At 38.6% G+C, this 13804-nt stretch overlaps 1 protein-coding gene across 1 annotated transcript in view; it reads right to left on the reverse strand.

Moving 5' to 3' along the window:
- The window catches only part of RAD18 (RAD18 E3 ubiquitin protein ligase), a 113273-nt gene that overhangs the window by 79816 nt on the left and 19653 nt on the right, over positions 1 to 13804 (reverse strand). The window contains exons 5-7 of the mRNA XM_052647438.1: positions 12567 to 12904; positions 7095 to 7194; positions 1214 to 1398 (exon numbers count right to left, since the gene is read on the reverse strand). Of these exons, the coding sequence (XP_052503398.1) occupies positions 1214 to 1398; positions 7095 to 7194; positions 12567 to 12904 (623 nt within the window). The remainder of the gene's footprint in view (positions 1 to 1213; positions 1399 to 7094; positions 7195 to 12566; positions 12905 to 13804) is intronic.

Below are 13804 nucleotides of genomic sequence, written 5' to 3' on the forward strand. Positions count from 1 at the left end.
CCTGATGAGAGCATACATTGGCACCTGGGTTTTTATCTGTACCCAGGAAAGCTAAACGTCTACAAAAACAATTTCACATGTAGGTATACGTAATGCCTAACTCTGTGTGCCTATGACTATCAAGAGACCTGTGAAAAATTACTCATAACAGCATTATTCTTCAAGAGCCAAAGAATGGAAAAACCCAAGCGTCCGTCAACCATGGATATCTGTGTAATATGTCATATTCATTTAATGGAATATGCTATAGCAACAAAAATTTTTAAAAAATCACAACTGTACACAAAAACATGAACAAATCTTATAAACATAATGTCATAGAAAATTAAGCCAGACTCAAAAGAATGTATAAGCTACTTATTATTCCATATTTAAGATAAAATATAGGCAAAATGAATAAATGGTTTTAGAAGTCAGGAAGATGGTCATCTGTGAGGATAAAGGTAGCAACTATTGGGAGGGGTAGGCTGGCCTTCTAGGATTCTGGCAGGGCTCTGAGGAGTTGTTACAAAGGCACCTTCCCTAAACTTTGTGATAACTTGTGTAATTTTCTGTTTGTATATTACACTTTAATTTTTTTTAATCAGGCAATTCTATCCATATGTTAATAACTGAAAGAACTCCAAAATTTGTGTGAGGTGAAGTGGAAAGAACAAACTATTAAGTAGTGTATCTGTTAAACAAAATTTTGATGAAATAATAATAACCACATTTATTTCTGGGTATAACAATCTTAATAATCTAATGGTAACATCTATCCTATGCTAACTACCTGCTAAGGTACAATGCTAGGACTTTATATGCATTTCATCATTTAGTCTGCACAAAAACACTATGACCTAGGTAGTATTACAACCCTTACTTAATGGGAGAGAAAACCAAGGTCAGATATAAGTAACTTGCCCACAGTCACCCAGTCATAAAGCTGCAAAACTAGGACTATCTTACAGCCATGCTCTCTCAAGCAACCCTCATACACATGAGAAGCTGGTAACGGTGGTTGCCTCTGAAAAGAGAAGATGGACAGAGAGACGAGCTGAGAGAAAGGTTGGCTTATCACAGGACACTCTAGATATATTCCAAAGGAGTGTATTTGAACGTCTTGGCTATTATCAAAAATATGTTAAAATTTTCTCTGTGGTTTATAACCTCTGAGTCACACAAAACTGCTTTATCCAGAGGGTAAATAAAATTCATTATTTTATTACTTTACCTGATTTAGGATGCAAAGCATCACACTGGGCATTGTACATGTGTACAAATTCTTGGTGCCTTTTAATGAGCTGCTGTTTATTTCCTTGAACAGATAATCCAAGCTGTTTTAGCTTTTTCTTTAAATCTCGATCTGAGAGCAAGTTATATACAGTTTTAGGCAGCGGCTTCCTTTTGTGAACAGAACTGAAAAGGAGGAAAAAAGGGATCACTGAGGGTCACTGTGAATTATCAAATGCTTTTTACGTAAAACAGTCATTTACCACCTGCTCAATACCAAGGTGACTGGGAGAATTGTAGAAACATTAGAATAAAAATGGAAAAGAGAAGAAGCATCAAATTTGTGAATCAAATTGACAGTATTTGCCTGACAGTGACGCATCTGAGGTGGTGGTGGGACATTCAGACAGAAGCGTCTAGGTGGCAGCCAATACTTGGAGAGTCAGGTCTCAGAGAGAGATCAGGCCTCAAGATGCAGACCTGGGACTCATGGAGAAGACTATGGACTAAATGCTATGAGAACGTAGCATCACACTTATATGAAATCATTCAACTCTTCACCTCTTTAAAACATGTTTTTCCTAAAATCTGCCCATGGTTTCCAGGGAAAATCTTCCATAAAAAGCTAGCTATCTCAGGTAATTAAGAGTACAAATGCTATCAAGGGTCAAGCTATAGATTTTAGAATATTATCATACACAGCTTTCTTAGAAAAAAATCTGATGCTTAGGCAAAACTGCCCTCTTAGGCCCAAGGCAATCAATCATTTCACAAAAGCACTAGATGAAATAAAAGAAGACCTGTTGGGAGAGTTTTACTAAACTTATTATGCCGATGAAAGAAAAGAATTCAGAGAGTTGATGAGTGCATAGTATTCTTGTGGGATCATCCTCAAAAGAAGACAACTTTAATGGCAAGAAACACAGCAGTGGCTTTTTTCCAACTTCAATTAGTTATATTAACAAATGCATAGGCATTATAAAAAGTGTATTAGCAAATGTAATACAGGGAGCCCAGCCTGATGCTCTGTGACAACCCAGAGCAGGGATGGGGGCATGGGAAGGAGGCTCAAAATGGAGGGGATAAATGTATAATTATGGCTGATTCAAGTTATATGGCAGAAACCAATACAACACTGTAAAGCAATTTTTTCCTTCAATTAAAAAATAAAAAAAGAAAAGAATAAGTGTATAAGCAAAATCACCACCTGGGGACTTCCCTGGCAGTCCAGTGGCCAAGACTCTGCTCTCCCAATGCCAGGGGCCCAGGTTTGATTCCTGGTCAGGGAACTAGATCCTGCATGCTGCAACTAAGATCCAGCACAGCCAAATGAAAAATCAGTAAATATATATTTTTTTAAATTGCCACTTGGCTCTTCATTGTATCTTCATGATGAACACAATGATAAGCACTGAGCTGTAATTATAAACATAACAAAGCCCAATCAAATGACTTTCTTCTACACCCTCCAAAAAACCAATTAATAAACATTACTTCTTTCAATGGAATATGCAGAAGTCAAGCTACCTAAGAATATTAATGACTTGAGAAAATGTTATAGACAGGAACTCCTTGATGAATTTTAATCGATCTGATTATAACCTAGCTGAGTACATCACTTGGCTCAATGCTACGGCAATTAGGTGCTTAATAAAAATGTATTCAATGTAGACACTACAATTGCAATCATTTTTAAATGAAATATCAAAATTTCAGGTAACAATTAAAAGAAACTGGACAATAATATGCTTATCCAAAAAAATACAAAAACAAGATTTTACAAAGGACTTGCATATACCTAGTGGGCACAAGGCCATGCTGCTCAAACTTTAAAGCATCTCAGAACCATCTGGAGAGTTTATTAAAAATCAATTTTCAATCATTTTGCCACAGCAACTACCAATTCTGACTCAGCTCAGCTCTTAAATGGAGATCTAAAATCTCTATTAACAAGGTGCCACATGGAAATCTAATACAAATGGTCCATGACCATACGAGAGAAAACAGCTGAATACAGACTGAAGACAATCAAACATTTCTCCATTAACCAATACCACCATTTCCTGGCAAGATTAGTTCTTTTATGCGCCATCAATAAAGACTAAAAGTCAGAAATAACTGTTTAATTGCAGAAAACCCTTAAAACCCTCAAGAGATTACATTTTTCTGAAGAGTGTTCTTATAATGACAGCCTGCCTACTGGACTCACTGATTATAGTAATAGTATAAGTCGCACAGACGTGTCCAACTCTTTGGGACCCCATGGACTATAGGCCACCAGGCTCCTCTGGCAGGCAAAAATACTGGAGTTGCGTGCCATGCCCTTCTCCAGGAGATGTTCCCAACCCAGAGATCGAACCTAGGTCTCCTGCACTGCAGGCATATTCTTTACCATATTATAGCTGAATAAAAAAAAATCACACGAGGTAGCAAGTCCTAAAACACATTTTGAAGGAATTTATACAAGAATATTGTAAAGGACAATTCATTAAGTCTGTACCTAAAACATGTATTTTATTAAGGATACATGATTAAGCTTATGACTGTGAAATTCTAATGGAAAACTATTTGTTCACTGGCATTTACATTGAAAAGCACTAGCAGAAATCAACAATTTCTGTCAAGAATTTTAAAGTATGATGTACACACTGCTATATTTAAAATGGATAACCAACAAGGACCTACTGTGTAGCACAGGGAACTCTGCTCAGTTGTTATGTAACAACCTAAATGGGAAAAGAATTTGAGAAAGAACAGATACATGTATATGTATAACTGAATCACTTTGCTATCCACCAGAAACTATCACAACACTGTTAATCAACTATCTTCTAATATAAACTAAAAAGTTAAAAAAAAGTTAATATGAAGTCTGATAAATGTTTCCTAAAACATGAAAATGACACTGATCTTGCTTCTATGATTTGGTGAAACAGTAATTCATTTAAGGGTTCTCAAAATCTGAGGACAGCAAAAAGGAAAAGTATTCTTTGATCACCTCTGATATGAATCTACCAAGGATGGGTTAAGGGCTATCATCCACATTAAGAAATGGCCTGTTGGGATAACTGTGGAGAAATTTTTTTTAGTATCATATACTCTTTTACATGACCAGAGTCCAAGATCAGGATGTCACTAAGGAGAAAGGTGGTTCAATGTCTCCCTAAGTGTATCTTCACAAATGCAAACTTCGCAAAATGAGTTATGAGAACAAAAAGGTTTTAGGGTTAAATAAATTTAGGAATTACTGGATTAAACAAAATCCAACAATTATGTTTGATATAGGAATTCTCAAAGACTTCAACACACTAACTTGTACAGTGAACCTTCCTTTAAGAGAGAGAGACAGAAAACGGTGCTCCTAAGTTGTGCTAGAGTAACTGGCAGGATTACAGTAATTCCACAGAGCTCTTCAGAACCACAGCTGGAACCTGAACTTAATTATACATGGATGAGTATATCTTTAGCTAAACTAACGAGCTAAGTGTGTGAGAAGAAATATGATGGATGCATCTAGAAAAAGAGCAGTCCAAGCAAAATTATCAGTGCTGATTCCTTACTCTTCAAAGAGAAAATGCCCAGCTTCTATATTCCCAACTCATTATTTAGGGAAAAAAAAATTTCTAAAGAATTTAGAAATTAAAAGATTAATCAAATGAATTAGAATGAAAGATTCTTCATTAGACCATTAGATTCTCACTGCTTATGGGAAATAATCCTTGTAATGATCCAGTTTCTTTATCCCAAATCTCAACTAGGCAGCCTAAAAATCTATTCTCATCAACAAACTTACCCACTAGGGGTGAGTACTGTGCTTATAAGACCTCACAGACATCTGTCACAAAGAGCTGAGGACCACAGTGGCTATCAGACAGGGATGCAGGGAGAGATGGGGGATGGGGACAGCACAATCCTTCATCTCCACTTTAATGGACAGGGCCAATTTTATCTGTTCTATATGTTACGGTTCACTGTGCATTTTCACTTGAAAAAAGGGTTCTACTCAGAGGAAAAAGGTTAACTATCATGCTTAAAAACACTACAGTAAGAACTGTCAATTGGTGCCCCTCACTGTAAATCAATAAAGCACTGCTGTGCTTTATACGTCAGCTTTTGTAAATTGTAACAGCAAGAGTTTGTCCCTCGGAACCTGCATTCACTGTCGATTTACTCATAAAATCCAAGTGACACTATTTTACCTTTAATCACACACACACACAAAACCCAACAAAACAGTCCTACCTTATCAGCATGGTTTCTGGAAAATACTCTTCCAAGTTCTTCCAAACAAACCAGACATGAGACCCAATCATTCTGCTCATTCCCACATGCCATTAATTTCTCCCATTTCCTCCCTCTCCTCCCCAGATCTCTGAATTATCACCTATTCTCTCCTCTTTCCATCCTGTTTCAGAAGAAAGGCTCTTTCTGCATGTCAAATACACTTCATTACTGGACTTTTGCTCTCTTGCTCCTTGTATCATCTGCCCTCTCCCTGGAGATAGTATAAAGCAGGACTTTAAAGGCTTCTATAATTTCCATTCTAAAAAATAAAATCTTCCCTGATCTTGCTCCTTATTCCTTCCCCAAACTGCCATCTCATCTCACGTCTTCCCTTCAGCATCAGACTCATCTAATTTGTGGCTTCAGCTGCCTTATTATCTTCATTATCACAGATTCTATAACACCTTGCAAGGTAACTTTGATTAAAATTTGATTAACTTACACGTGTAACAATAATGATCAAGTTTAATAACCTATCGTGATTTTGATATATAGGGGAGGCAAAGTAGCGTGAGCTTAGGTAAAAATACTGGGTTGACAACTTAAATTATCTCACCCGGGTAGTTGGCAGGGGACATACACATCGAGATGCACACACACACACACATACACACACACACATACACACACACACACATACACACACACACACAAACTGTATTTCACACATTCCCTTTTGAATCTGCCCCACAGACAAACTATACAACTGCAAACTTACACATAAGCAATCACCAGGGAAAATCATTGCCTTCAAAATGCAAGCCTACTGATTACATCCTTCCAGGAAAAAATGGGTATTAAGGGAAGAGTATCTGATTTTCATTCACCAATGCTTAACAGAGCCTGGTACATGGTTATGTGCTTAATAATTATTTGTTGAAAGAATAAATGATTCTGTATTTTCTAAAAAAAGAAACCTTCTATACTATTTCATGTCATGTGAGAAGACAATGGCACCCCACTCCAGTACTCTTGCCTGAAAAATCCACGGACGGAGGAGCCTGGTAGGCTGCAGTCCATGGGGTCGCTAAGAGTCGGACATGACTGAGCAACTTCACTTTCACTTTTCACTTTCATGCATTGGAGAAGGAAATGGCAACCCACTTCAGTGTTCTTGCCTGGAGAATCTCAGGGACAGGGGAGCCTGGTGGGCTGCCGTCTATGGGGTCACATAGAGTCAGACACAAATGAAGCGACTTAGCAGCAGCAGCAGCAGTACACAGTATATCATGTGTATATAGTAATTATTCAGAATTTTTGAAAAAGCTAGATTTTACTAATTTAAACTTCTAAGATTCTTAAGAACCAAGAAAAGATTTGATGTGTTCTATATTCAGAGTCTAGCCTTGCTTTCTCAGGCCAAGGGCTTTATGGTAGTTCTAAAATTCTAAAAGAAGAAAATAAGCCTAAAAAGAACTGAATTCTAAATCAAATTTCTTATTAAGTCAAATTTATTAGCATATAGTAAAGTTAACTATATTTGGCAAGGTGGGAGTTGTGGAAAGAACAAGGAGAGAGAATGGACAGTCAGCTAATATTTTTAAAAGCACAAGCTAAAGTGACTAACGTGGCTCAACAATCATGCTCCACTTTCTTACCTTCTGAGGCTTTCTTTCTTCTCTTCACGTGATAAACAGCTGTCCAAGTGCTTATTAATATGATTTTCTGGAATTTTAACCCCACAAACAGGACAATCCACTGTATTTTTCAAAAATAGAAAAAGATTTTATTATTTGTAGAAAGAGTAAAAATAATACAACCAGCTATCTTTCAACAACTAACATTAAAAAATGAAACCCAACCTTAACATGCACTTAGAAAAGCAGAAGAGAAAAACAAGGACACCTCAGGGCAGCAGGCGGGAACAGGCTGCTTAAGTGGAACAGCCCTTACAAGGGCTACATTGTGGAAAATCATGTAATTAGAATCCTAGCCTAGAAGAAGAGATTTCAAAGAAGTCTGGAATTACTTTTATTAGAAAATGCTTTAGTTAAATCTTTTCTACCAATGCATGACCAAGCTATAAAACTAATCTTGAGTTCATACTAAGTCTTAGGAGCCATTCATGTACAGCACTGAAGCAGTCATAACAACCTGAGTAAGATAAAAATGTTTGCCAGAGGAGCAGAGTTGGGGAAGGGTATATAGAGCTGACAGAAACATGAACTGGTTGGACCAACTACTGTTCAAATTATTAATGACTACAAATGTGTTCATTTAGCCCTCATTTGTAATGAAAGGCATACCTCATTTTATTGTACTTCACTTTATTGCACCTTGCAGATACTGCATTTTTAAAATTTTTAACAAATTGAAGATTTGTGGCAACCCTGTATTGCCAGATGGTGGTCAACATTTCTTTTTTTAATTGAAGAACAGTTGATTTACAGTGTTGTCAGTTTCTGGTATATAGCACAGTGATTCAGTTGTGTGTGTGTATATATAGATATACATACACACATATGCCTTTTAATGTTACTTTCCATTATGGTTTGTTACAGGATATTGAATATAGTTCTCTGTGCTACATAGTAGGACTTCATTGTTTATCTTTTTTATATTGAATAGTTTGTATCTGCTGCTACTGCTAAGTCGCTTCAGTCATGTCTGACTCTGTGCGAACCCACAGACGGTAGCCCACCAGGCTCCCCCGTCCCTGGGATTCTCCAGGCAAGAACACTGGAGTGGGTTGCCATTTCCTTCTCCAATGCATGAAAGTGAAAAGTGAAAGGGAAGTCGCTCAGTCGTGTCTGACCCTTAGCAACCCCATGGACTGCAACCTACCAGGCTCCTCTGTCCATTGGATTTTCCAGGCAAGAGTACTGGAGTGGAGTGCCATTGCCTTCTCCGAGTTTGTATCTACTAATCCCAAACTCCTAATTTATCCCTACCGTACTCCCTTCACCCTTTGGTAACCATGTTTGTTTGCTACATCTGTGAGTCTCAGAAATAAGTTCACTTGTGTGTATTTTAGATTTCACACATAAATGATATTATAGGGCATTTGTCTCTTTCTGATGTACTTTACTTAGTATGATAATCTCTAGGTCCAACTATGTTGCTGCAAATGACGTTATTTCATTCTTTTTTATGGCTGTGTAATATTCCATTGCATACATGTATTATACCTTCCTTATCCATTTATCTGTCAATGGACATTTAAGTTGCTTCCATGTCTTCCATGTTCATGGCTATTATCAACAGTGCTGATATGAACATAGGGGTGCATGTACATTCTTGAGTAAGAGTTTTCCCTAGATACATGTCCAGGAGTAGGATTCCTGAATCATATGACAACTCTTTATTTTTTATTTACGGAAACTCCATACTGTTTTCCATAGCAGTTGCATCAATTTACTTCCCACCAACAGTGTAGAAGGGTTCCCTTTTCACACACGCTTTCCAGCATTTGTTACTTGTAGACTTTTTAACAATGGCCATTCTGATCGGTGTGAGGTAGTACCTCATCCTAATTTTGATTTGTATTTCTCTAATAATCAGCCTAGAACCCTAAGTCCTAAAAGATGATGGTGTTAAAGTGCTGCACTCAATATGCCAGCAAATTTGAAAAACTCAGCAGTGGCCACAGGACTGGAAAAGGTCAGTTTTCATTCCAATCCCAAAGAAAGGCAATGCCAATGAATGCTCAAATTACCCCACAATTGCACTCATCTCACACACTAGCAAAGTAATGCTCAAAATTCTCCAAGCAAGGCTTCAACAGTACATGAGCCATCAATTTCCAGATGTTCGAGCTGGATTTAGAAAAGGCAGAGGAACCAGAGGTCAAACTGCCAACATCTGTTGGATCATCAAAAAAATCAAGACAGACCAGAAAAACATCTACTTCTGCCTTATTGACTATGCCAAAGCCTTGACTGTGTGGATCACAACAAACTGTGGAAAATTCTTAAAGAGATGGGACTACCAGACCCCCTGACCTGCCTCCTGAGAAATCTGTATGCAGGTCAAGAAGCAACAGTTAGAACTGGACATGAAACAACAGACTGGTTCAAAATTGGGAAAAGAGTACATCAAGGCTGTATATTGTCACCCTGCTTATTTAACTTGTATCCAGAGTACATCATGAGAAATGCAGGACTGGATGAAGCACAAGCAGGAATCAAGACTGCTGGGAGAAATATCAATAACCTCAGATATGCAGATGACACCATACTTACAGCAGAAAGCGAAGAAGAGCTAAAGAACCTCTTGATGAAACTTAAAGAGAAGAGTGAAAAAGCTGCCTTAAAGCTCAACATTAAGAAAACTAAGATCATGGCATCTGGTCCCACCACTCCATGGCAAACAGATGGGGAAACAGTGGGAACAGTGGCTGACTTTATTTTGGGGGGCTCCAAAATCACTGCAGATGGTAACTGCAGCCATGAAATTAAAAGACGCTTGCTCCTTGGAAGAAAAGTTATGACCAACCTAGGTAGCATATTCAAAAGCAGAGACATTACTTTGTCAACAAAGGTCTGTAGAGTCAAACCTATGGTTTTTCCAGTAGTCGTGTATGGATGTGAGAGTTGGATTATAAAGAAAGCTGAGTGCCAAAGAATTGATGCTTTTGAACTGTGGTGTTGAAGAAGGCTCATGAAAGTCCCTTGGACTGCAAGGAGATCCAACCAGTCCATCCTAAAGGAAATCAGCCTTGAATATTCAATGGAAGGATGGATGCTGAAGCTGAAACTCCAATACTTTGGCCACCTGATGCAAAGAACTGACTCATTTGAAAAGACCCTGATGCTGGGAAGGATTGAAGGCAGGAAAAGGGGATGACAGAGGATGAGATGGTTGGATGGCATCACCGACTCATTGGACATGAATTTGAGCAAGCTCCAGGAGTTGGTGATGGACAGGGAAGCCTGGCAAGCTGCAGTCCATTGGGTCCCAAAGAGTCAGACACGACTGAGTGACTGAACTGAACTGAGTAATCAGCCATTTTGAACATCTTTTCATGTGCCTACTGGCCATCTGTGTGTCTTCTTCAGGGAAATTTCTATTTAGCTCTTCTGCCTATTTATTGATCCACTTGTTTGTTTTTTATTATTGAGTTTTATGAGCAGTTTGTATATGTTGGAAATTAAGCTCTTATTGGTTGCGTCACCTGGAAATATTTTCCCCTAGTCTGCAGGTTGTCTATTTGCTTTGTTTATGATTTCCTTTGCTGTGCAAAAGCTTATAAATTTGATTAGGTCCCATCTGCTTATCTTTGCTTTTATTTCTGCCTTGGGAGATTGACTTAAGAAGACTAGTACATTTTACCTACGTTTTCTTCTAGGAGTTTTATGGTGTCGTGTTTCATATTTAAGTCTTCAAAACATTTTGAAATTACTCTTGTATACAGTGTGAGGGTGTGTTCTAATGTCACTGATTTACATGTGGCTGTCCAGCTATCCCAACACCACTTGCTGAAGAGACTGTCTTTCTCCTACTCTTGCCTTCTCTGGTGAAGAGTAAGACTGTCAGCATTTTTAAGCAATAAAGTGTTTTTAAATTAAGGTGTGTACTTTTTTTTAGAAATAATGCTACTGCATACATAACAGACTACAGTACAGCATAAACATAACATTTATACACACCGGGAAACAAGAAAGTTCATATGACTCACTTTATTGTGGTATCGGTCCTATTGCAGAACCAAACCCACAATTTCTTCAAGGTATGCCTATATAAGTGTAGCATTAAAAAGCAGAAACACAATCATTCTGAAACTGATAGAGCTCCAGGGACCTTTGGAGGTGCCTCAGGGCCTAGAGGCCACCATGGATAACAGGCAGGGATATGGGGGAGTTGAGGCCCTCCATCTCCACTTTAATGGAGCAAAGCAAATTTTATCTACTTTACATGCTATGGGTTCACTGCAAGATTTCAGGTTCTACTCAGGGAAAAATGTTATCCACTTAAAAACACTATAATAACAACTGTCAACTGATCAAAAACTGACCAAAGATAAAATATGCTAGGAAATACAAGTGAAAAAGTCACGTATCTATATGAAACGTAAACACTCAAGTACTAACAAATTAATTTCAACCTGAGTTTGGTAACCACTAACAGCCCTGCCGTCTATGGGGTCACACAGAGTCGGACACGACTGAAGTGACTTAGCAGCAGCAGCAGCAGCAACAGCCCTGCACTGTGTGTGGTATGGGCATACCAAAGATGTCTAAGACAAGAGTTTCTGCCTAAAGGTGTTCTGAACTTCACTGGCAATAAGATATGGAAACAAGAGGTTAAACAAGTTGACCTAGTCATCAAAAAGCTAAGTAAACTGTCCAGAAAACAAGTGCCACCACACTTTCGTGATGTGAGAGACCAATACTATATAACATAACTGAAGAATGGTTAGACCTACACAGAGTCTGGAAAGGCGGAATGGGGTTGGCAGACATTTTCAGTCAAGGCTCAGGTAGCAAAGATTCAGGCTTTTGGGGGCCAGATGGTCTCTGGCCCAGTCAACAAACTAAGTCATTCGCATGAAAGCAGCTGTAGACAACAGGTAAACAAATGGGCATGGCTGTGTTCCAGTGAGGCTGTGTTTATAAAAACAGGTGACAAGCTATAGGTTTTTAATCCCTGAGCATTTTCAGGGATAAAGGGGAGATCAGCTTGGCTAGAGCAGAAGGATTTTTGAGAGGAAGAGATGAGAAACAAGGATGGACAGGCAGGGCAGCAGTCAAACTGTCCAAGGCTATATAAATTCCAGTCAAAACAGCTTGGAAATATTCAAGTGATGATATAATAAGATAAAAAGAGCTCTTCAATATTAAACTGGAGCTGACATGAAGGATGCGGGGGGGAGAAAAGCTGAAAAACACAAAGCCATATGTGAAGCATAAACTAACTAAAAATGCTTACTTTTTCCTGCCATCAGCCTGAATTCCTATTCTATGAGGAGAAAGAGAACGTATCTGGAAGCACTGCCTCCATCCATGTGCAAGGCTGTTACGAGGTCTGCCCTTTCCCATCCTTTCCCCGCAAAAGTCCTGCTTATTCATTATATCATGTGGGATAGCAAGGTTTCCACTAAGAAAATAAAACATGTGAAGATAATTTCCTACCTTTAGTAGCCTGTTTCAAGGCTGATGTAGAGGGTGTCTCAGGAACACTGTCCTCTGAGGAACCTGGAGCTGACTTTTCTGCAGAAGGAGTCCCTCTGGTCTTCGCAGGAGAGCTCGGCTTTTTCTGAGGGCTTAATTTGCTTTCATTCTCTTTTATCAACAACTCTGAGGCAGAACCACCACTTTCTCTGATCAAGAAATTCTCCATTAACTTGCTTCCTTGTTTTAATGAATGTCTGAAGGCTACAGCAGTGTCTGTTTTGGTGGCCAGGTTCTTTGAAGAGGAGGAAGCAGCAGAGATGGGTGGTGACTCTAAGGCAAACTGCAACAGACGATTCCTTGAAGCACAGAAAACACAACAGATAATAAAGATGTCAGCTTACATATACACAACTTAACTGACATAAGCTGTTTTCTCAATTAACATTTGTTTCTGTGAAATACAGAACTTACTGCATAATGGCAACCAGTGTTTCTTCTTGAATAAAATACAAAGCAATAAATCTGACTTTAAAAGCAGTTAATCTGTCTATAAAAGATAACAAAGGGACCTGAGTTTCTGGCCATGGAGAATAGCTTGTATGAGACTTACTCTCCAATCACAAGTAACTTTAAAATTTCAACAAAACATACAAAACCATTTATAAGCATGATCTATAATCAACACAAGGCTACTCTCCCTGAGACAGAAGAGAAACTTAAGGTGATCCAACATTTCCACAAGAATTTCCCATGGAAGCATGCTCTGGGAGTTGGGTATTAAAGTCAAAACAGGGACCACGGATCTCTCTGGGTAGAGGGAATAGAGATTAGAGCTCTGGACAAAAGTTGCTAGGACTGGAAGCACAGGGTGCTGAGCAGGGAGCAGCCACAAAATACCCTAAAAATCTGCTGAGAAACGTTCCTTAATTATTGATCATCTCCGGGGCTGCAGAAGCATAAGACGAAGTCACAGAAGACCTGACAGGAAGCAGATGTCACGAGGCTAAGATTCTCAAGGTCAGTACAGGGAAACTGTTGGAATCTGAACCCAGCCAAAGTCGAGGGACTCTGGTAAAGATTCTAGACATTCAGTTGAAACCCCACAAAGGCTACACCTTAAGAAGGATCCTCCTCTAGAAATAGAAACAAAAGTGAAACAGAGCAAATCCAACAGAAATTAAACCAGGGCTTGACGGAATAAGTGAAGAGCTAGTAATTTAACCTGTCAGAACAAAATTCAACATCTTTCAAAGGAA

This window comes from Budorcas taxicolor, chromosome 1 (assembly GCF_023091745.1).
Source record: "Budorcas taxicolor isolate Tak-1 chromosome 1, Takin1.1, whole genome shotgun sequence".
In the NCBI taxonomy this organism is placed as follows: domain Eukaryota; kingdom Metazoa; phylum Chordata; class Mammalia; order Artiodactyla; family Bovidae; genus Budorcas; species Budorcas taxicolor.